This window comes from Asterias rubens, chromosome 10 (genome assembly GCF_902459465.1).
Source record: "Asterias rubens chromosome 10, eAstRub1.3, whole genome shotgun sequence".
NCBI lineage: Eukaryota > Metazoa > Echinodermata > Asteroidea > Forcipulatida > Asteriidae > Asterias > Asterias rubens.
In genome coordinates this window covers 12,328,813-12,354,377 of record NC_047071.1, presented here as the reverse complement: position 1 = coordinate 12,354,377, position 25,565 = coordinate 12,328,813, and the positions used below count along the sequence as shown (strand labels likewise).

Below are 25,565 nucleotides of genomic sequence, written 5' to 3'. Positions count from 1 at the left end.
TTCGTGTATGCACTGCGTGCAGTTCGTTGCCGAATTGTGCCGCACCACAGGCCGGGGCACACTACGCCAACAGCCTTGAATCAAGGCTATACATAGCTTAGACTTGACATGTACACTGCAAAAACTGGGCTGTTAAGCTTGGCACCATGCAGCCGTCATATTTATAGATAAAGAAGAGAGAATATAAAACCAATGTAATTGGGTATTTTTCCAGATAAGACACAAAACACAATGTCCACAGATTAACATTAAACTTACACGGTTGGAAGATAATAATGGTAGAAAGTTTCCTATAAAGGCACTATGGACTCTTTTGGTAATTACTCAAAAAAACTGTTAGCATAAAAACTGACTCGGTAACGAGCAATAAAGAGCTGTTGATAGTATAAAACATTGTGAGAAACAGCTCCCTCTGAAGTAACGTATTTTTTGAGAAAGAAGTAATTTCTCAGTAAAATTGGATTTGGAGACCTCACACATGAGGTCTCGAAATCAAGCATCTGAAAGTACACAACTTCGTGTGACAAGGTTTTTTTTTTTCTTCCATTATTATCTCGCAACTTCGACGACCAATTGAATTGAGTTCAAATTTACCCAGGTTTGTTATTTTGTGCATATGTTGAGATACACCAAGTGAGAAGACTGGTCTTTGACAATTACCAATAGTGTCCATTGTCTTTAAAATATTACTTAGTGAGACGAAAATTATTTTAGCATGTACATGTACAATGTAATTACCAGTAATTGGTACTTAAATACAAATACCGGTAATATACGTTGTACAAGCTAAAATAATTTTTGTCTCCTGAAAATTATTTTTGTGACAAAGTTTTACTCATTTCTCAAAAACTACAGCAAAAATTTCTTAGCAAGGAATATTTTAAAGCCATTGGACCCTTTCGGTTCCGAAAAAAAAAAAAAAGTTCACAGATTTACAAATTTACAGAAGGCAATGGTGAAAGACTTCTCTTGAAATATTATTCCATGAAATGCTTTACTTTTTGAGAAAACAGCAAAACAATATAAATTCTCTTTAACGAGAATTACGGATTTATTTTAAACACATGTCATGACACGGCGAAATGCACTGAAACAAGGGTGGGTTTTTCTGTTGTTTTCTCCCGACTCCGATGACCGATTGAGCCTAAATTTTCACAGGTTTGTTATTTGATATAGAAGTTGTGGTACACAAAGTGTGGGCCTTGGACAATACTGTTTACCGAAAGGGTCCAATGCTTTAAAAGAAGCTTTCTACCACCATTATCTTCAAACCGTGGAAGTTTAATACAAGTCTGTGGTCATTGTATTTTGTGTTACATAAAAAGTACCCAAAACCTTGAGTCTCTCTTCCATATCCAAGAACAGCCAAACTGAGAGTAATGCTTGAATGAATTCAATTCAAAATTCAATGTGGGACCAGCCACAAGCAATATATTAATTTATAAACAACATGGCATTTTAGCTGGTGACTTGTTTCTGCTAAGCATGTATGTTATTTGCTCAGCATAGCTGCATGCTTAAAGGTATGGTACACGATTGGTGATGAGTGTCTAGTGTCGTTAATGAAATCTCACCACTTTTTTATTTATACCGGTCCAGAATATCCTGAGAATTACTTTCTGACTCAAAATAAGCAAAAATAAGCAAAAAGAATCAGGATATCAGTCAGAGATGTTGTACAATGTATGTTGTATTATGGTAAGTACAATTCTGTTGTGCTAAGCTGCATTTTGGTGCTTGAACAGCTGCGTAAAATGGGACCCTTGTTCTTGTTGAATATAAGCACAAAATTTGATGCAATTCTCATCGTTAGGGAGTACAATGAAAACTAAGTTTTGAAAAGAATTCACACGCCCCAAAACCAATTGTGTATGGTACCTTGAAGCTTTAACAACACTCACACCTGTGTTTCAAATCACACAGACACCTCAGAGTGTCACCTTTGGGTGTTAACCTGACTAAATTGTTAAGTACAGACGGGCCCAATCTTATGGCTCTGCTTACCATCGAATTCTGTGCTTACGTTCAGCATTCTCCGCTTGCATTGCTTGCACGGCAAGCACCAAATTTCTGCGCTAGCTGTGTAAGCGTAGAATGCCTAGTAACGTAGAGTACGCAGGCGCACAAGCCAAACTTCACCGCTAACCTGTGAAATAGGCTGGAGGTTAGCAAAGAGTTCCCTACTTCGCAAGCGCAGATTCTTTGCCTACGGTAAGCAGAGTCATGAAATTGGGCACTGGCCACAGATCAGCCTTTTTCAAGATACTATTCCTGCACCCTCTATATCTAAATAACCTACCCTCGTGGCCTGTTAGAGGGGCCTTTGTAAACTTTTGATCGTCTTCAGGATACAAGCAAACGTTGGTCTCTTCCTGGGCTCAATATCCCAGCATTGCTGCATTATCTTGTAGATGAGATCCGGGCAGCTCTCCGGTGCCGTCATGCGGTAACCTTTCTCTATATGCTCAACAACTACGGTTAGATTCTGCAAGATACACAAAGTGTTAAAAAGAGTCTTAAGTTCAAATTGTTTAAATAGCGACATGATGTCAATATTTCAAAATGATAGATCAATTACCACTCCAAATAATCAATATCTTAAAGGCACTGGACACTATTTGGAATTTCTCAAAATAATTGTAAGCATAAATACTTACTTGGTAGAGAGCAATGAAGAGCTGAATTTCTTATTCAAATATTAAAAGACTTAAGGCCTGAAGCCCTTTTAAAGGCATCTGAAAGCAGACAAATTTGTACAACTAGGGTGTTTTTTTTCTTGTGTCATTCTTTTGCATCTTTGATGACCAATTGAGTCAAAATTTTCACAGATTTGTTTTTGTTTGCATATGTTTTTGACAATTACCAAAGGTGTCCAAGCGGCCTTTCAGCTTTTTATTTTATTTTTTTATTATTGATATCCAACAGCGGATAGCCGCCACTTATAAAATCAGCTATCAGTAAAAACTATGGACTGGTTCAATATATATATATATATAATGTTGAAAATTACAGTTGCATAAAACTTTTAATCATTTTATAATTATAACATAAACAACCAACACTATAAGTCATAGTTCAAATGACAGACACTATTCAAGTGTGTAAAAATTTGCTGGAAACTTTAACACTTGGTGTCCAAATTGTTCGCTTACAGGGTGTCTATATTAAACAGGGTGTCAAAAAGACACCCATACGCCCCTCTGTCTAACACTATGTGTAAGAACCATGACAAATATTAAGCACCATCAACAACTTTATAATCTTCATCCCAAGTATGCGATTATTACATCAATTAAAAGAGAAATGTTTCAGTTGTATATACTTACAAGTTTTGGATAGGGTAATTTTCCAAATGAGTACAACTCCCATATAAGAATTCCGAAACTCCATACATCTGACTTAACGGAAAACTCCTGTGTAAAAAAATTACAGAGCAATGTCAGACAACAACAAAAGTATATTTGGTTTGCCGCTATTAAACACCATTTTACTGCATATATTGCTTTTATAAGAACTTGTGCGTCATGTGCCAATTGGAACTCAAAATGTTGACTTGGGAAAACAATTTTTCACACCTGTGTAAACCTCCTTAGTCTCTACACCCCTACTGATGATATCAGGGCCAAATTTTATTGTTCTGCTTACCGCCAAATTTTGTGCTTTAAACACCATTACGATCGTCATTCTTACTTGCTGTGCAAGCGCCAAATTACTGCGCTAGCTGTGTCGGCAAAGGATGCCTAGTAACAATGAGAATGCAGGTGCGCAAGCAAAACTTCCTGCTAACCCGTGAAGTATGCTTGGAGTAAGTGTGGAATTCTCTGCTTATGCTAAGCAGAACCATGAAATTGGGCCCAGCAAAGATAGGCCATATCCGAATTGACGTCCACACCTTTGGTTTAGGGTGTTGCTAAGGACGTGCAATACCTCAACGCATGATGACGTGTTAATCTAGCCGTAGCCATAGCTGTAGCTGCCATATCGGAAATGGCCTTACATTGCGATGTAATTGCGACTGTCTGCTTACGTTTCTCCTAAGGGCCTCCGGAGCTGTCCACTTAATAGGAAACTTGATTCCTTGCTGAGTGACAGCCGCTTCTTTGGACAGACCAAAATCCGCCACTTTGGCATCGTCGGTCTCCGAGATGAGGACGTTTCTCGCTGCGAGGTCTCGGTGGACAATGTTTTGTGCCTCCAGGTATGCCATGGCTGAGGCCACATGACTAAACACGAAAGGATAATAGAGCAGTTAGGAAAAATCAAGTAGAGGATCGTCCATTTTGGTTATACAATCCTAAGTTTACAACAACAAAAAATAAGCCATAAAATTTCAAATAGTATTAAGACTGATAATAATAATACTAAAAATAGTTAACTTTAAATTCTTACAGAATCTAAAATTTCAAACAGTCGGAATGATAACGATAATACTAATTATTAATTGACTTAATTTTTCTGGATTTTTCTCCTGAAGACAAGCAAAGTATACAGAAAACAACAAGACCGTACAAGAATATCATACTTATTAAAGACACTGGACACTATTGGTAATTGTCAAAGACCAGTCTTCTCACTTGCTGTATCCCAACATATGCATGAAATAACAAACCTGTGAAAATTTGAGCTCAATTGGTCGTCGAAGTTGCAAGATAATAATCAAAGAAAAAACACCCTTGTCACCCGAAGTTGTGTGCTTTCAGATGCTTGATTTCGTGACCTCAAATTCTAATTTTGAGGTCTGGAAATTAAATTCGTGAAAAATTACTTCTTTCTCGAAAACTACATTACTTAAAAGGGAGCCGTTTCTCACAATGTTTTTTACTATCAACAGCTCCCCAATTACTTGTTACCAAGTAAGTTTTATGCTAGTAATTATTTTGAGTAATTACCAATAGTGTCCACTGCCTTTAACTTAACTTAACTTAATTGCATGTATAAAGCACTTTAACACTGTTTAAAAGGGCTGTACAGTCAAATACATACATACCGAATAAAAACAAGAGCAGAAATAACAATTTGATTTAAAATACACAGCAGTTTAAAAAGAAGCAAATGGAGTAAAAGTTGCATTACAAACGTTTACATTATATACAATGTACATGGTTTTACCCGCAAGTTTAGTCCTACTACTTTAGTGTTTAGAAAAACTAAAGTAGTAGTCTAAACTCGGCATTATACATGTTAAAGTGATGAATCAATGTGCATTACATTAGTGCCCTTGTCACTGGGCCAACATTCCATTACTCGTTCTCAGCTCCCTGGGCTGCATGTGGTGCTCTGAAAGCTCAAGGGGCTGGCTAGTACTGCAAGGCGCGGGTATCGCGGAGAGCGTCAGAACGCTATCACCGAGACAGATATTTGACGACTTGTCCACAAGTCTAGTAATAGCCAAGATGAAAAGAGATTCACAAAAGTGATTCAAAGGGCCCCCTTTCCATGACACAGGTGCCAACAATATAAAAAGAAAAAATGCAAAAATTGTATACATGAATAGGAAAATGATTAATGGCTGTCTGAGAAATTGAGCAGAAAGCCTGGTTTCACAACACCCTGATAGGAAGAACCAGGTCGGACACGCTGATGGCACATTTAAAAAAAGGAGAAAATCTGAAAAAAAGACATGGCTACATACCTCCAGCGGGAAAAAAAAGGTTGTAACGTTGATCAAAAACACTTCATCAAGATTAACAATGCACTTCTGCATTAATAACAATAAATGAAGGGCAGATGCTGCGGCCCAAATGTGACAACAGTACTCCATTAATGGGCATGTTCAGGGCCCAATTTCATAGAGCTGCTAAGCACATAAATTTGCTAAGCATGACATTTCTTTCTTAATAAAAACAGGATTACCAACCAAATTTCCATGTGATTTTCAGGATAAGCAAGCAATATGCAACAAATGGAAATTTGGTTGGTAATCCTGTTTTTATCAAGGAAGAAATTTCATGCTAAGCAAATTTTGTGTGCTTAGTAGCTCTATGAAATTGGGCCCGGGTCTTATACAGATAGAGGGTAGCATCAGGAGGTATATAAAACACTTGAACGAAAACAAGCTTCAACAACTACATTTACAAAACTGCGGATATTTTTGTGTGACATACTCACATGGCAAAGTGTAGTAGCTGAGGCTGCTTGATAACCGTTCTCCCTCGAGATCTTAAATAATCTACTAAATTGCCCTGAAAAATACAATTCAATTCAGATAAAAGAGAGTGGTTAAAGTAACATGAAGGGAATGTTAAGAATATAACCTCTACACAGGTTAGACAAGTGAAGCTTGCAGTTGGTTATAATAAGTGAACAACAGAGTGACGAAAAAGTCTTAGTTGGCCATTCATAAATACCCCAGACAGTTTCTCTACGCTCACGCACTTGGATACGGAACTTAACTAAGTCCTAAGATTAATCCTAAGTAAGGAAGAGTTTGGTGAAATCGACGGCTTGGTATTTACAAGTATATTATTATGTAGTTGTGAAAAATTAATGTCACATAAACATACAAAGCAACAAAAAACACGAATCTTTGAAAATATCAAGTACCCTTAAAGACAATGGACACTATTGGTAATTGTCAAAGACTAGTCTTCACAGGTGGTGTTTCTCAAAATTTGAAGAAGTTGCGAGATAATAATGAAAGAACAAAACACCCTTGTCACACGAAGTTGTGTGCTTTCAGATGCTTGATTTCGAGACCTCAAATTCTTAACTTGAGGTCTCAAAATCAAATTCGTGGAAAATTACTTCTTTCTCGAAAACTACTCCACTTCAGAGGGAGCCGTTTCTCACAATGTTTTATACTACAACCTCTCCCCATTACCCTTTACCAAGTGAGGGTTTATGCTGATAATTATTTTCGGTAATTACCAATAGTGTCCACTGCCTTTAAAGGCATTGGACACTCTTGGTACCTACATTGTACATGTACTCAAAATAATTGTTAGCATATTTAAAAAACTTACTTGGTAACGATCAATGACGAGCTGTTGATAGTATAAAACATTGTGAGAAACGGCTCCCTCTGAAGTAACATAGTTTTTGAGACAGAAGTTATTTCTTACTAAAATATTTGAATTAAAATTTTAGACCTCAGCTGAGGTCTCAAAATCAAGCATCTAGTGAAAAGCACACAACTTTGTGTGACAAGGTTTTTTTTTCTTCCATTATTCTCTCGCAACTTCGACGACCAATTGAGTTAAAATTTTCACAGGTTTGTCATTTTGTGCATATTTTTGAGATACAGGTCTTTGACAATTACCAAAGGTGTCCAGTGCCTCTAAACCATACAGCATCACACAATCATGTAGAAAAAAGTGAGCCCTGATGATACAGACTGGTAACCTTATTCTGGTAAGCACATTTTTATTGTGCTCAGCCATTTTTTTTCTTCTTCTGAATAACATGAGGATACCTTACCTTCTCTAAATATTCTAGGACTATAAACATGGGGCTCCCACCGCTGGGTAACGCTACTCCAAGTAACTGTACAAGATTAGGATGCCGTAATTCCCTGTTTGTAAAAACCAACACAAAGTAAGAATTTTTATTATATTTTGTTTACGCAAGTTCGCCAAACACAAGGGTTTGTTTGCTCAAGTGGATGAGATGAAGAGCTTTCAAAACTAGGGCCTTGAGTTTGAAGTATTTCCTTTTATGTTATGGTTGTCTTCAAAAGCCATTACACTGTATCCGACTGTATCAGATGCCTGGTTTTGATATGAATTGTCACAGGCCTCAAAATAAGCCGCGGCAGCCACAGCAATCGCCATGGAACCCTGGGCTCAATTTCATATACTGCTTGAAACAAAAATTCTTTGCTAAGCAAAAAATTAGCTGGGCACCAGCCACAACAATGCAAACTTATAGTATTTTTGGCTGGTAATCCATTTCTGCGAAGCAATACTCTGTCATATTTAGGAAACAGCAGATAACCACATCCTCTTCATGATTAAAAAACATAATTTGATAAAGCTAGACGGAAATTTTACCAGTCGTGTTTCAGTTCCAAAGTGACAAAGCAATTTTGTTCATCTGCTTTCCTCTATTCTGCGAACGCATTAAAGTTGCCGTTGTAGAGTAAGAAAAGGCAGAGGAAATACTGAACGGCAGTTAAACATTTTTTTTTTAAAAACCTGAAAATTAAATGCTAGTTTATCATTTTTCTAATTTCTTCATTTAATGTTCATTATTTTTTAACAGGGTTCGCCTAAGGATTTTTCAAAACTGTCATGACTGTGGGGCAGCTCCCTGGGGAGTATACAGCCTGTGCAACATTAATATGCGCAACTCGGCTAAATCAATCACAACAACCATCTCTGCCCTCACAGGTACCCGTTTACCCCTGGGTGGAGAGAAGCAATTATAGTTCAGTGTCTTGCTCAGGGGCACAAGTGTCACGACTGGGATTCTAATCCACACTCAGCTGAATAGAAGCACCAGAGCTTGGGTTCGGTGCTCTTACCCGCTTGGCCACGACACCCTATGATGTAGGCATGGGTATCATCATTAGCCCTGGAGTCCTTACACTTTCATATTATACTACAGTAACGTCCTGGATATCAGGGTCCATTTATGGGGTGGAAAATTTCCAAAGCTTCATAACTCAAATCTTACCTGCAAGAAGCCACTAATTTCAACAGATTCACATTCCATTGCAGTATACATTTTTCTGCGGTGGGTTTTGTTCGTCATATATTCGTCACAAATCCGTCATTTTCATGAAATAATGCAGCTCCCAACGTTAAGAAATTCACGATTTTAAAAACGGGCCCTATTAGTAAGGACTCTGTATCTGTGTACAGCACAGAGGAAGAGTCCTGTATAGGGCTAGGGTATCATCAATCAGAAGCCTGGCTGGTAGAGCAGACAGATAGAGTGTAATGGACTTACGTCATGACTGATGCTTCAGCAAGGAATGTCTGAGCCGCTTTACTGTCATCTTTAAGTTGTTTGATTGCTACTTTTCTTCCCATGTACGTGCCTTGTCTTACATCTGCAGAGGACGAAATCACAGATTTAGAAAAGCATTAAGACTTGGAACAGTAATCCTGAGGAAACCTAGTTTAATTTTAAAACATCAAAATATTACGGGGGAAAGATTTTATGGCAAAATGTAAGAATTCCCCAAACCATTTCTCAAGAGTATGCAATTTTGACAAAGCCAAATTGGCTAATAAACAATGTTAACAATCCATAAACATGCAGGTACACACAAATGACTGGTATTGTAAACAAGTGGTGTAACTAGACATTATTTCATCTGGGGGAGGGGGCAAGGTGGAGAAAAGACATAAATTGGGGTGGGGACTTTTGATGAATCGAACCATTAATTTGTGCTGTCCGTCTCAACAAGGAGTTAAATATAAACTGTGCCTCCTTATTTTCAAGATCTTACAAGGTGATGCCCAAGCATATTTAAGTGATCTTTGTAGAGATATATACCCCAGGACATCGTGGCTTACAATCTACAAAACACAAACTCCTTAAGGAAAAAATCAACAAATCATTAATGGGGAGAGAGAAGTTTTCAGAGCACAGCACCGAGGCTTTTGAACTCCCTACCCGAAACTGTGAAACTTTCAAACTCACTTGGAGCATTCAAGAACAGTTTAAAACTACATCTATACATAGAGAAGCATTTTGTTAAGTTTATTTTCCTAATTATGTTAGGCTACTTTCATTGCTTGTTGTTTTTGGTTTTTTTGTTATGCGCTTATGGCCATTTTATGGAATGGGCGCAATGTAAATGAATAAATTATTATTATTTATTATTTTGTAGAGCAGCGCCATGAGCACGGCTTGCAGCGGATACCGGCGCTATACAAAATTTCCATTATTATTATTAGGGACCTTTAGATTCCGGTGAACGCGGACCTCGTTCACATTATAACGTTAGCCTTTAGTCAAGGCGCTTCGCTGCTTCGCCACTCGCGCTGGTCTTTTTTCTTGAGTGACATTTCGGGTCGTGCGTGACATCTGGGTACCGCGTGCGCCTTCATTTGAGAGTGTGACGTCAAATGCAAGGGGTCTATCTCTACTGATAATAATACGAAGAATAACCAGTTTTTAAATAGCACTTTTCACAACCAAAGGGCATCTCAAAGCGCTTCCAACATTATTACCCCTGATCACTGGGCCTTAATTCATTCCTTAAACCATCTCAGCTCCCTGGGGAGTATACAGCCTTTGCAACGAATACATGCACTACTCGGCTAAATCAATCACAAGAACCATCTCTGCCCTCACAGACTCAAAGGTGTATATCATTGTACTAACCTCCAAAATTGCCTTTGCCGATGATATCCCCCACATGAATGTCCTTCCTGTTGATGGACCAGCCCGCTGCAAGTCAAGAACAGACCAAAGTATTTATTTATAACAATAATAATAATAATAATAATAATACTCGGTTCTTATATAGTGCTTTATCACACCCAGACAGTCTTAAGACAGCTTACATTCGTCCCCTTATCAAGAAGCCAGGTTTAGATGTTGAGACTTTGTCTAACTACCGACCGGTGTCTAATTTGAAGTTTATTGGCAAGACCATCGAGCGCATTGTTGCATCCAGATTGAATACTGTTATCTCTGACTCTGGCCTTGCTGATAAATTTCAGTCAGCATACAGGTGCAAGCATAGCACTGAATCTGCACTCTTGCGAGTGCAAAATGACATTCTATGTGCTATGGATAACGGCTATGTGACTGCCCTGATTCTGCTTGATTTGAGTGCGGCTTTTGACACTATGGATCGCACTATTTTGCTCAAGAGACTTCGTGATTTTATTGGTTTACAAGGTAATGCCCTTAAATGGTGCCAATCCTATTTGCAAAACAGACCACAACATGTTCGCATTGGCAATTCCACATCGGATCCAGTTGTTCATGATTTTTCGGTCCCTCAGGGGTCAGTTCTTGGACCGCTGTGGTTTACAGTTTACACCTACCCAGTTCATAGCATCATCATGAAACACAATCTAAATGTATATGCTGATGACACTCAGTTATATTTCTCTTTTAAACCATCACAAATTTCTGCTGATGAGAGCATTAATCGTATTGAAACATGTGTTTCTGAAATTCGTGTTTGGATGCAGGACAACTTCCTTAAGCTAAATGATCACAAGACAGAATTTCTTATACTCGGTTCACGGCAACAACTTTCTAAAATTACTATTCCCCACATTAATATTGGTGACTCCGAAGTCACCGCTGTTGCAAAAGCTCGCAATCTTAGTGTTACATTCGACTCTTCCATGACACTTAGTTCACATATTTCTAGTATTTCACGCTCTACAACATTTCATATCCGTAATATAGGCAAAGTCAGGAAATATTTGACACAAAATGCAACTGAGCAGATAGTCCACTCTGTTGTAGTTTCTAGACTGGATATGTGCAATTCACTTCTATATGGCCTTCCTTGTACTCAAATTGAACGTCTCCAACGTATTCAAAACTATGCTGCTCGTGTTATTACCTTAACTAAAAAGTCCTGCCATATAACGCCGATTTTAAAATTATTACACTGGTTACCAGTAAGCAGTACGATTAAGTATAAACTTTTGCTTAACTGTCAACAGCTAAGATACTAAAGGATATGGTTTGTAACTGAATCCTTGCTAACTTCTGCCAGGCAAAAAGATTTATTCACCACAATTTCCTGCTTCAATTGGCCATGACTGCCAAACTTAAACATTTACATTCATGTTAGTTGTGTTTTGGTAGAACACTCATTAACGTGCGGCTTCCCTGTAAAGTAGGATTTGAAACTTTGCATGGTGGAAGTAAGATATAGAAAAGTTTGCGGTAACCAGAACCACCCTAACTCATTTAGAGATTGTTATTACATGGTGTTACCGCAAACTTTTCTATATCTTCCCTGTAAAGGTTTTTAATGAGCGAAAGAAAACTACTAACAATGAAAGTTTCCCTGTTTTAAATCTTTCATGCGCGGACAAGTCGCTAGCGACCGGTTTAAAGCCTTCAAAAAAATAGTTGTAAAACAAAAAATAGTGATCGCATGACTACATAGTTTTCAGAATGTAAAACAGGACTCTTGAGGGTGCTGTTGTGACTTGTTTTGTGGAGGTCACCATTAAAAAAAAAAGGAACAAAACAATTTATGTGTTCATATATAGGATTTGAGGCATTGCATGGTGAGGTATCAACATATATTTTTGGTTTGCAGTAACACCATGTGTGTATCTACTTGCTAGGTAGAGTTTGTTCTTAGAGAACTGTCTTTCTTTATCCTACTACTGCGGAGTAGATTTATCAAAGAGCTGTCCTGCTTTTTAACTACTAGCCGGGCGGAAGGTACAAAAAATTGGCTGGGACTACTACTTTAGCTTATAGGATCGTAATTAACTGCCATACCACGGAAACAGTTCTTGTGTTCATATAATTAATTTAATCTGTAAAATAAATGATGTATGAAAGGTCTAACTTACATTGCACAAAAGCATTTGAGTCGACCGAGTAGTTGAGATCGCCTTTCTTTGGTAGTGCCACCTTGAGGCTTGAACATAACCCATCTGCGTCTAACTCGTAATGCTAAAAAAAGGGGAAAAAATATTTGATGGCCTGAAGTTTCGACCCGAGCAAAGTCTTTTCCGAAGGCTAAATGACAACACAAGACACACGAACAGGAAGTAACATGCAAGCAGTCATGTGAAAATACCTGAATAATAATTAACTTTTATACAGCGCATTTCACAATAACTGTCTCAATGCGCTCCACATAAGGGCCCTGCCATCGATTTCACCAAACTCATCCTAACTTAGGATTAATCTAAGGACTTAGGATGAGTTAAGTTCCCTATCTGAGGACGTAGGATGCATGGACCCATCCTAAGTTAGCGTTTCGTGAAATCGGCCGCTGGTCATTTAGGCCAATACTTTCCTTTAATCTTTCTCAGCTCCCTGAGGAGTACACAGCCGGTGCTGCAAGTTACCGCGCTCCAAGCTTATCATTCACAATATCAACCTCTACCCTCAAAGGTACCCATTTATACCCCTGGGTGGAGAGAAGCAATTTTAGTAAAGTACATGTATCTTGCTCAAGGACACAAGTGTGTCACGACCAAGATTCAAACCCACGCTCTGGTGACTTAACCACCAGAACTTGAATTCGATGCTCTTAACCACTTGGCCATGACACTCTAAGAGAGGGAGAATCAGAGAGCTCACATAAAAAAAAGACCCACATAAAAATGAAGTAATATCGCTGTATTAGCGTGACAACGCCAACGGGAAACTTTAGACTTTCTACCAATCACCAAGTAATATAAACAATTTAGGAATATGAGAAGCATGGGAGTGACGGTCACCGACAGCACTTATCAACAAATACCTTGTGTTTTGCGTGTTTTTGTTTTGTATTTAGATTCAGCCCAACTGTATTTTGTTTTTCATAACACAATGCCAAACATTTGGTGTGCAGTATTAACCAAACTGTTCTGGAACAGGACGTACTGGACACAAGTTCCCCAAGGATAACATGACTTTTTGGGGTGTTATTTTTTCAAAAGTTCCAATCCGCTGACCTACCAAAAATTGTAAAGAAATCTGAAGTTTAGTTGTCTGACAAATGTATCTGATTATTTTTCAAGAGGCTGAGAGATTTCTAAATATTTTTTGAGTATTTTTGAATAGTTTGCATTTATCATTGTTTGCTGTGGGAGTTGTGAACCCTTACCTAGTAGGTCTGCTGCCCTCTAGTGGCAGAGCTTTCAAAAAGTCTCCCATTGATGAGGAATTTTAACAATTGGTCAAGACAGTCGTTTTTCACTGCAACCCTTTAACCGTTACAGCCTAGGGTGATTTACTAGAAAAACCCCAACACCGTACTGTAACTCAACACCCAAACTGTTGGACTCTGTTATAGTGGTATGCCCGATTCCATGAGTGATTTACCAGGATCCTTCCTCAAATACAAGACTAAATGGTGACCCAACATCCCAAACAGACTTAATAGATATTAAATTTGCATCGGGATAAAGAAAATAAATTGTTTGTTTCTACCCTCGGGGTAAAAACAAAAATAAATTAATAAGTACCAACATACCTCAACTAATTTGGTGAGATTTTCAAAGTATCTTTCTTCATCTATAGTGAGTTTATTATTATGATATAGGATGTGGTAGTGCTCTACTGTTGTAAGGAAAGAAACACACAGTGTGTAGTCACCGGGGAAGTTGGTACTCTCCCTGACCAGGAAGAGGCCGTCAGAACGAGGCTGAAGAAGTTCCTCTGCTTTCTCTCGACTGATCTTGCCGTGGAACCACCTGAAGAGACAATTACAAAATGTTCAAAATCAAATTTCTCTTTTTCCGATTATTCAAAAATTTTAAAACACCAGTGGTTGATTTCACAAAGAGTTAATTCGTCCTAACTCGAGATAAGACAAGTCTTAAATCTTTGTGAAATCAACCCTTGGAGGTTCAGTGTGGGTTTAACTCGCAGGTAAAGACAATTTGGGTCCAGCTAAGTATAACACACAAAGCTTTTTCGAAGAGCGCTTTCAGTGTTTCTCATTGATAGGGTATCCCACAACATTTTGCGCTCTTTCAAGCTAAGTAGGCACCTAAAAGTATACTTAAGAAAATATTGCTTAAGAATTTTCTGCTTAGCAGAAATGAGCAGGATACCAGTACATGAGACATAGCTGTTTTTTGTGCTTAGCTAATTTTTGTGCTTAAGCAGCTCTATGAAACTTGGCCCAGGCTCTAAACAATCTTAAACCGTTAAGCACAAATTTGGCTGTTAAGCACAAATTTCTTGTGCTTAGCTAATTTTTGTGCTTAAGCAGCTCTATGAAACTTGGCCCAGGCTCTAAACAATCTTAAACCGTCTTGACTCCTTAGGAGTATGCAGCACCTGCAATAATCTCTACCCTTACAAATGGAATGAAAGAGATTATTGCACTGTAAAGCTCGGTTCACACTTCATGCGAAAGCGAATTTGACGTGAATTTGACGTCACAACTCTCCTTTCGCAGCAATATTCGCAAGTAAGTTAAACAGAGTTGAACTCCTGCTATTTGCTTTGCATTGGCAGTCGCAGTAAGTATGAACAGGGCTTCATGCTGAAACAAGTCACAATTCTCCTTTCACAGCGATATTCACAAGTGAGTTTCCCAGAGTTGAACTGCTGCGAATTATTAGTTGCAAATTTGTGACGTCACCGTTCGCTTCACATTCGCATTCGCAGGAAGTATGAACCGGGCTTAATGCTCAAACTAACATATGTACATGTTTTACCTTACCTTGCAATGCACCCTAAACATGACATGTTGAATATCTTGACATTTTTCACTTACGGCATGGTCTGTCGTTTGACACCTTCACGTTTTTGTACATAGTTAGCTGGTATCATTCCCTCCTGCCCCTTTTCATTCCTTGCGCGATACCAGTTGGGATCCTGTTCAAATAATATCATAAAACAGAATCAAGTTATTATAATAATAATAATTTGGGGGGGCTAATCATCCTTACTCGCAGCTAAGAGCTGAATTGCGAAGTACGCGGCTACAGCGTGTTCGAGAAGCAGGCATGCAAGGGCGCCTCTGGCTGCTAGCCACATCAACCCATTCTGACAACGGAGCACAGCCAAATCAAAACTGTTTGATTTTTCCCGAGGGAGGAAAACTGGATGGTCTGGAAAACCCTCGTGGCACAGCAGAGAACCAACGCACAACTCAACTCACATGTGGCCCCGGCTGGCAATCAAACCGGGGTCACCTTGGTGAGAGGCGAGCGCTTTACACACACGCCAATCATGCCACCCGACTGGGTGTTTCAAAGAAAAATATGGCAATTTCATGACAAAGATGGCTGTAGCACGGTAATGGTTACTCACTTTTGTTGCTTTTGAAATGATCACAAGTTCCCCCTTCTTGAAAGACAGGTCATCGGCTGTAGCGCCCTCAAAGTTGAACTTGGCTATACATTCCGTGTTCGGGGCCCATTTCTCCTGCTGTTAAAGATTAAAGAAACATACAGCTGAACAGTTGCATTTCTGTGCTCACCTTAAACTGGGTCATTAATTTTTGTAATACACATCTGACAATACAATCAGCACTGAGAAGGAAAAGAAAGTGAGAAGAAATGTTCAGTTTTAGCTGTGGGAGATCAGGAAAAAAAACGAGGCAGAAAACCCAACCCAATCTAGTGCAAGGCTCTGGTTCGAGTTTGGATTCGAACCGGGGTCCCCATTTACATGTTATGACCTTACTTTGAAGCTTTGCGACTGTCCACCCGTAATATACAAAGCACTTGATATCAGTGAATCACTGCAGAGTAAACAGTTTACAATACAAAACTATTAATGCTGGATTATGACCACCACAAAATCTTGCACCAAAACTAAAGCCTTCTTCCGCTGCCACACATTAAGTTACCAAGACTGGCTTTAGTGTAATTCAACCGTGCAATTCTATCTGGACTTTATATTCTGCGAAGTTTGCATAGCGTTTTACCGCGTGGTGGAGGTAGGTTTATAGGGCGGGGCTGTTCCCTTTGGACTTTTTAGCAGCCCCGCTAAGTTACCGTGGCTGCGCGGAAGTCTTCCGTTGTCCGTGACCTCTTTCGACCCTGTTAGTTTTACATCTTGGTTGCGGTAAGTTGACAGGGAGGGCAGTTTACCATGCGTCCCCATTGGACCTAATGTTGTTACTCCACAGAAAAAATGTGTACTTTAACCAAAACAGATCAAGGGGACACAGCTTTACAGTATACATAACTGTTAACTGACTTTATTGTAGTCCATGACCGAATTGGCAGCTAGTGTTTATACTGTACATGGGGTCTGACTACGGCTACGGCTACGGCTAGATTATGGGGTCCTCATGGGCTGAAGAACAGGATATCCTTAGCAACATCCTTGGTTACTGTCATAGCCAAAGCCACCAATTCGAATTAGGCCTGAGTGTTCATACATGAGCAAAATTGCTAATCATGGAGTCAGAACTTACATTATTGTAATAAACTATTCATTGTACACAATACAGTAGCCCGTGATATTCCCAACCATTGCATATTTGGGTGTAACCCTATTTCATAACTCCAAATCACAACCAGTTCCTGGGTTTTGGAAGTTGAGGTTAATGCATGTCATGGCTGCATTGGCACAGGAAGTACTGGAGTTAAATAGAAAAACACTGAAAATCGTAATCACTTATATTCAAAACATAACAAAAACAAGCGATACAGAACAAGAAAAACAATATTTCTCAAAAACAGGTATTTCTTTAATACAAATATTGTGTATTTTAGCTACTGAGACTTCATGTGCACTTCCTTCCTGGTAGGTATAACAATAATTTCAGTACATTCATACTTGAATTATTTAAAGCTACCACAATAAACTACATTAAAGGCACTGGGCACGTTTGCTAATTGTCAAAAACAAGTCTTTTCACTTGGGTTTCTCAACATCTGCATCAAATAACAACCTGTGAACATTTGAACTCAATTGGTTGTTGAAGTTGCGAGAGAAAAATGGAAGGAAAAAACCATGTCACAAGAAGTTGTGTGCTTTCAGATGCCTTGTCAAATCAAATATTTAGCCTACATGTAAGTGAAAACATACTAATTTCTCAAATGGAATTTTGGCTGATAACCTGTTTCTGTTAAGCAATACGTTTCTGTGCTTAGCAAGTTTGTGTGCTTATGAACTTGGGCCCTGTTCTTTCATTGTGGTTCCTTCCCTCTGCAAATTTGCAATAGAAATTTACGTTTTCCTTACCAAAGGAAATTTCTATGCCCCTTCCCCTTCACGGCCTGTACACTGCTATCTATGCACAATGAGTCAACCAGTCAACTGCATGGATTCCTATAGTCTAGACCTTCCTAAATTTGCATCTGGGGTATTTTTAGGTGTTGCTAATAAGTAGAGATGCATCACAAGATTTTGTGTCAGGGGCGATGAGTGTAGGTCAATGTACAAGCTCATCCACTTTCTCGCCGTATCTTGTTTTTGAACAAACTGATTTAAAGGCACTGGACACCTTTGGTAATTGTCAAAGACCAGTCTTCTCACTTGGTGTATCTCAACATTTATGCATAAAATAACAAACCTGTGAAAATTTGAGCTCAATTGATTATCAAAGTTGCAAGAAAATAATGAAGAGAAAAACACCCTTTTCTATTCTCCATTCTCTATTGGGCCCAACAAAAAAATGCAATGTTAGTTTCCTGTACCCAACCATCTGTTCTTAAACCTGACGAACCTAAAAACCCAAATCAACAATCATTTGAAAAGATAGCTTGCTGACCTGACCAACTGCATGTTTCAATGATATAACACCAGTTCATTTCCAGATGTGGAGTACATCAAACACACACATATTAGGTTAAAAGCTGGAGCTTTCCTTTTTTTATCAGAATGTCTCCCTGGTTTCTCAGGGGCCAATTTCATAGAGCTGCTTTTAAAAGCAAAATAATTGCTTTAAAGGCATGAAAATAGCTTTCTTATTTTATACATGTTACTGGCCAAAATTTCATGTCGTATACATTGCTTGTGACTGGTATTTAGCTATTTTTTACTTAGCATAACAAGTGAGTGGAGTCTTGGCCGATAATCTGATTTCACTAAGCAAGGATATTTTTGCTTATGCAAAATTTAGTGCTTAAGCAGCTCTATGAAATTGGGCCCAGGGCTTTAGACGTCGAAAAAAAATTCTTAAAATAACAGCCATTTCCTCTCTGATTGCCCTTTTTTTAACCGGTATGTTACAGGAAACAAATTTTTTAAACTGTCAAGCCTTGTCCAAATACTCAAAAAAGGGTACTCAAGAGACGAGTGCACTCAACATTAGATTCGATCTTTAGTTTCGCAAATAACTTCACTATTAACAATTTCAAAACACACAAGGAAAACTGACTAGGCAGATTTTTAATTATCTGGGGTTGAACAAAGACAAATTAAGACGTAAAGTGCCGGTACGTTAATCTGGAGGCTGGAGGTTCAACTCTCCTCTCCCTCTAGTAAATTTGTCCTTGTTCACCCAAAAAATGAGTAAACACTTTACCCTACCAAATCCGCCAAAATCCTCTTTCAGGAAGTTGTCTGATTTTAGAAGAATTAAATCTGCAGGCCCAATTAAAAAAAAAGACTTTATCAAAGTAACACTGGGCCAGGTCACATCTTATCAAAGTCCACACATTTTGGAGGGATTTAAGGGTGCAGGGTCTTTAACAGATGTCGTCTTCTCGTAAATCTCTCTACCATGATTGTTATGTAAAGTTAATACACCATGAGCCCCTTTCATACTCCCGAACTACACTTAATCTGCTTAATCCGGAGAATCTTCATGTTAAAGACACTTGACACCTTTGGTAATTGTCAAAGACCAGTATTCTCACTTGGTGTCCCCCATTATGCATAAAATACATGTAGGCTTAACAAATCTGTGAAAATTTTGACTCAATTGGTCATCGAAGGTGCAAGAAATTAATGAAAGAAAAAACATCCTTGTTGCATTACTTTGTGTGCTTTGAGATGCCTGATAAACGGCTTCAGCTGAAGTCTTTTATTATTTGAGTGAGAAGTTACCTCTTTCTCAAAAACTACATTATGTTGCTTCAGAGGGAGCCGTTTCACACAATGTTTTATACTATCAACAGCTCACCATTGCTCATTACCAAGTAAGTTTTTATGCTAATAACTATTTTGAGCAATAACCAATAGTGTCCGGCCAGTGCCTTTAGGAAACATCTAACACAGAGATTCTCTTGATTAAGTTTAAGCATTCATACCAACTTTTCAGAGCTTAAAACTCTCTGGATTAACCTGCCCAGGACTAGGGGGTTAACCCACCACAAACTGGGTTGACATTTCTCTTAAGTAGGACTTGAAACTTTGCATGGTGGAAATACAATAGAAAGGTCTGCAGTAACACCATGTAATGACTATCTCTAATGCTCTGATCGTCTTCTGGAGAAAAGAAGACGATCAGAGCATACTGATCAAAACGTCGAGTCGAAACCAACGGTTCTTTTCAGAACCACCTCAACCTCATTAGAGATAGTCATTACATGGTGTTACCGCAAACCTTTCTATAAAATATTTCTCTTGGTTTGATTATTTTACTATGAAAGGAATCTCTGGGTCAGTATTAGGCCTAATCCTTGAGTAGAAGACTTTTTTACAATTACACAGATCAAAGGTAGGTAAAATTGAAAAGGTCAATAAAAACAATATGTAGATACGTGTATTAATTACAGTATTCATTCATTCATTCATTTCTTTTAATATCAGCAAATATTTTTAAGCAGAATTTCTTTATTCCAACCTCAAGTTTACTTTATACTAGCTATGACAATATCTAAGTTGTAATTTAGTTGTAATAGTGTTTTCATATTGTTGTATTGTTCTTTGTTTTGTTATTGTATGAGTGGGGTCTCTACTCGACAAGCTGATGCTTCTTGGAGACCTCCATCCTCACACAAAATCCTATTGTACTGATGTTTTCCTTAATCATTATAATATAATATAAATGTTGTCACTTTTTGTGTGTGGTAAAAATAAAAGAAATGAATGAATGAATGAGTGAATATTCACCAATCATTTTGCATAGTTAGTTGGCTGACATTTTGACCCTAGCAGAGTCTTTTGCGAAGGCTACAGATCATTTTGCATCACAAAACTGTGTGAAATACTTGTTGTACACTTATACATGTAGTATTTATTGTAGTATTAGGATTTTTCCCTCATGAATGTCTTTCGGTTTCTTTCTTTCTTTTGTAACAAGAGCGCGGAGGAAGGGGTTATGCATGCATTCTACGTAAGTCAATCCTAAACCTAACCCCTGCTCTAGCTGCCGGGCAATCTCGTTAGTCTAGTTGGTAGGATACTTCTCTAAAATTGCAAGGGTCGTGGGTTCGAATCCCACCGAGTAATGCGTGTGACATTTTGTTCATAGGACTCGGGGAAAGTAATGAGTAGGCCTAGATTCAGTGCTAACACACATTGGTGTATGGGTAAAAACCAAAATTTATATTTAAAGGGAATTGTACTTTTTCCTAACAAAAAACACAATGTCCACAGATTTACATTAAACTTACACAGTTTGAAGATTATGATAGTAGAAAGCTTCCCTTGAAATTTTACTTACTGAGGTGCTGTAGTTTTTGAGAAATGAGTAAAAGTAATAATTTTCATCTAACCAGTTATGCTATGGTTTTGGTATAAAATCATAAGGGGATTTTACATGCTAAAATCATTTTGGTCTCATGAGACGAAAATGATTTTGTGACTTGTTTTACTCATTTCTCAAAAACTACACAACCTTAGTAAGTCATATTTGAAGGGAAGCTTTCCACTATCAATCTTCAAACCCTGTAAGTTTAATGTAAATCTGTGGACATTTTGAAAAAGTACCCGAATCTGTTAAACCGTATTAAACTCCCTATAATGTGACAGAGTCTGATTGGTTTTTCTCTTCAAGTTTGTTTCCAAGAACAATTTCCATAAGAGCCCAATTGTAAGCTGAGAGAACTTTGAAAGATCAAAAATAATACATCACTAGTAAAGATTGGGTTTCCTGCGTTCTATTTTAAGTCCTTGAAAGTGTGTTGACTATTAATCCTATGGACTAATAGAACTCAATTGGAATCGATACCTAGAAGTGGTTTTTTAAAATGGTTAGGGTCAAGGAAGTCACAAGTTTCATTTGACCAATAAGGAAAATAGATGTACATGTAGGCCAATGCACTTTAGGCTATAGTAGTTTTAAAATAAATAGAACAGTTCTTTTCAGAACTGAGAAGTCTCCCGAATTCCGAAAATCTACTCTTTGGTAGTAGAATATAAAGCAAGAGCAGTTCTATAAAAAAAATATATAAAAAAACATAATCCTAAATCTACCTAGTAAGTAAACACATGGACCGCAAACCAATGAGCCATTTTCGTGTTATAGATACAAAGTTCTGAATGGATGTGTATGGACAATGGTACCAGGGTCTTGCCCCGAATCATGTGACATAGCAACTGTAGTCTGAGGAATTCAATTGTAAGCGGTAACTTGTGACTAAGGCAGTCATTGTACCAGACATTTCAAATCTACAGTAATTCGCAAATGGCTTAATTTTTGTGACCTCACCATGCAATACCCCAAATCCCAAAACTCTAGACTGTGTTGTCATATTTACCTGAGCCATGTTGCAGGGCGTGGAGAGCTTGCCCGTTGAAAAAACAGTCTTTCCTTGAACCTTACAACCCAAAGCAGATCTAAACAGGATTCAGAAGAAACAAATTAATTGTGACAAACAAAAACTCTAACACGGCACATTAAACCGTCCTTGCTCTATGATTAAACAAAGTGGTGAGGATTTGAGTGGGTACACGCACACAAATCTCCAAGTTGACCATGTCAATGGATCTTTAAACATGAAATAAAAAAAACACCCTTGTCGCACCATGGTCACACAAAGTTGTGTGCTTGCATTTCAGATGCTTGATTTCGAGACCTCCAAATCTGAGGTCTCAAACTCAAATTTGTGGAGAATTACTTCTCTCCAAAACTACGTTACTTCAGAGGGAGCTGTTTCTCACAATGTTTTATACCATCTAGTTGTGATAACAGAACCCTCCTCCCGACGGCCACCAGGAGGGTTACGTTATCGCAACTCAGGCCTGTATGGTTCGTTTTTGAAAGGGCAAGGGCACCAAGACAATTTCTCCTTGGCAAAAGAGCACCCTATAAGGAAATTGTAAATTTCCACTGAAACATTTCAAGAGCACCATTGCCAAGGCAATGACCAGGGGGCAGAGAGGCAACCGCCTTCGTTGCCTCCGTGAAGTATCATTCCTGGCAACTACACTCTTCCTTGCTCTATAATAAATCAATCTCTCCCCATTACTGTAATCAAGAAAGGTTTTCTGAATTATGATAGCAATTATTTTGAGTAATTACCATTTAGTGTCCACTGTCCACTGCCTTTAAAACCTCCTCGAGGGTTTGGGTTACAATTATCACAACCATGACAACAGAGATGCCAAGTCCAGAGGCCAGCTATGCATGAGAAATTTTCAAAGCTCAATGCGTGAGAAAATGGTTGCTGTGCGTGTGAGCGTGAGACAGAGCCCAAATGCGTGAGTCTTGGTAGGTCTGTGACAACTGTCACACTGTTTTCCAACCACTAACCAGTTGTGACTTTTTAATTTATAAGGAAATTTGCTCTGCTTTTGCATTGCAAATGAAGTACAACCCAAAATGAATTAGTGTTTATCAGTCATATGATTCATGACCTCAGCTCATAGATCTAGGAGTACCAATCTCTGGCTACAGTACAAGTTAACCCTAAATTGTCAGTGATTCATTGAACAGGTGAAATAGCATTGTTAATGTTATCATAGATTATATTGCCATTGGATGGAGAGTCAATGCCAGAATGTTCAAATTGAAACGAGGCATACTTACCTTTTCCAGTGTTTCCTTGAAAATGAAGACGATAACTAACTTAACATCAAACTAGACCTTTTCGTTTTTCCTTTAATAATAACAATTTCGCATCTCGGTAAATAAACAGTTTGTCAAACACACAAGACATAGTTCGCCATTTACAGCCCATGCAGCATTTCCGCCATGTTGTCTGACACAAATCGACCCAGTTCCGCTTTTATTACTGGAGTAAAGAAGTTCGTGGTGGAAATAATCATACGACGACTGTTTCATTTCTTGGCTCATTTCTTGGGCCGTGGTAGTCTTGAAATCAAGTCGGTAATTGTTAAGCGCGGTTAACTAAATCATACCGTGGCGGGCGCGCTTTGGCTATTCAACCGCGCGTAGTTCACTATTCGAAATAAACGTTTCTTCCTCCATGGTACGTTGTAGTTTTAGAAAACATATCAAAACAAAATTCCTACACGGGGGCCGGGGGAAAGGTGTTTGCGAAAAACGCATTTTTGGTACTCTGAGAAACACTGGAAGCTTGGTAATTCTTGTAAAAATGTCCATGTTCTCCTTTTGGCAAAAAGGGATTTGCGAAAACACAGACTTTCATATCATAATACCAAAACCTGAGTGGAAATTCCGGTGCGCCGTTTCTAAAGTATTTTTTTTTTATAAAAGGTAACAATAATGGACACCAAATTAACTTTGGACAATTGTTCTTGTTGCGTTTGTTTTTTATTTCATTAGTTGAAAATGGTTTTCTTCCCATATTATTATTAGTGTGAATTTGACAAAAAGCTATATATCCCTCATCAATCACCACTCCCTCTTTCAATTATGATGTGGTTTTACCTCAGCCGAGGTCTCGAATTCAAGCATCTGAAAGCACACAACTAAGACAAGGGTGTTTTTTCTTACATTATTCTCTCTCGCAACTTCACGGCCAATTTATATCGAGTTCAAATTTTCACAGGTTTGTTATTTTATGGATGATGTTCGTTGAGATACACTAAGTGTGATATTTATTTGAGTTATTTGTAAAGCGCTTAGAGATAGCACTATATAAATCGCATATATGTTTTCTCTGTCAAGTTCGGCAGTGAGAGCAGCCAATTTAACCACCAAGTTATTATATTTCGCGCAAACTTCAATCGAATGCTACTAAAAAGGGTCATTTGATTTCGTTTTATGATTACTCAAATGTAATGTTGCGTCATTCGATTTAACAAAATAATCATTCAATTTAACAAATCAAAGCAGAATTCAAATTCGCAGACGCTTTTTGAGGCGTGAGTGTCACGAAAAAGAATGACGAAACGCTAAATTGAACACTGAGTGCTAAAGGATGATTCGACTCAAAATTGAATGGCCGAGTTTAAAAACGCAGTAACTGGAGGCAAAACAGCTTTAATTCGAAAGTGCCGAAATTGACCGAGCAAACCTATATTATTATTATTATTAGGCCTATTATTTTAATAATAGACCTAATAATAATTTTAAAAAACCAGCTTAAAAGCTTGTCTTTGACGAAGGAGTCCAAGGTGCCTTTAAAGACAGTGGATACTATTGTCAAAGACCAGTCTTCTCACTTGGTGTATCTCAAAATATGCATAAAATAACAAACCTTTGAAAATTTGAGCTCATTCGGTCATCGAACTTGCGAGATAATAATGAAAGAAAAAAAAAACCCTTGTCACACGAAGTTGTGTGCGTTTAGATGGTTGATTTCGATACCTCAAATTCTAAATCTGAGGTCTCGAAATCAAATTCTTGGAAAATTACTTCTTTCTCAAAAACTACGTTACTTCAGAGGGAGCCGTTTCTCTTTGAGTAATTACCAATAGTGTCCACTGCATTTAAAGGGAATAATAAGGAACAGCGCTTTTCTTTAACACGAAGTAGACTACGTAGTTTTACAACCATCACGTAAGAAATATTTGTTGAATTGAATATCAAATAAAATTTAGAGTTGTAAAGTAATGCGGTTGATTTGTATTATGAACCCTGTTAATTGGTAGACGATCATGACTATAATGCGAGCAAGAATATTACCAGTTGGTACACATTTTGAAAGGGAATTTATTTTAAAGACAGTGGACACTATTGGTAATTGTCAAAGACTAGCCTTCACAGTTGGTGTATTTTAACATATGCATTAAAAAAAACT

General features: G+C 38.1%; 1 protein-coding gene across 1 annotated transcript; it reads right to left on the bottom strand.

The window, feature by feature from the left end:
- Positions 1 to 1,206: 1,206 nt before the first annotated feature.
- On the bottom strand, positions 1,207 to 23,592 carry LOC117295960 (tyrosine-protein kinase CSK-like). The gene is made up of 13 exons (XM_033778772.1): positions 23,426 to 23,592; positions 22,155 to 22,233; positions 15,862 to 15,978; positions 15,323 to 15,423; positions 14,069 to 14,288; positions 12,453 to 12,555; positions 10,276 to 10,341; positions 8,890 to 8,992; positions 7,417 to 7,510; positions 6,109 to 6,182; positions 4,028 to 4,223; positions 3,327 to 3,413; positions 1,207 to 2,485 (listed from the first exon to the last, which is right to left on the bottom strand). The coding sequence occupies exons 2-13, from the start codon at positions 22,161 to 22,163 to the stop codon at positions 2,312 to 2,314; spliced, it is 1,344 nt and encodes a 447-aa protein (XP_033634663.1). The 5' UTR covers positions 22,164 to 22,233; positions 23,426 to 23,592; the 3' UTR covers positions 1,207 to 2,311.
- Between the last annotated feature and the right edge of the window lie 1,973 nt (positions 23,593 to 25,565).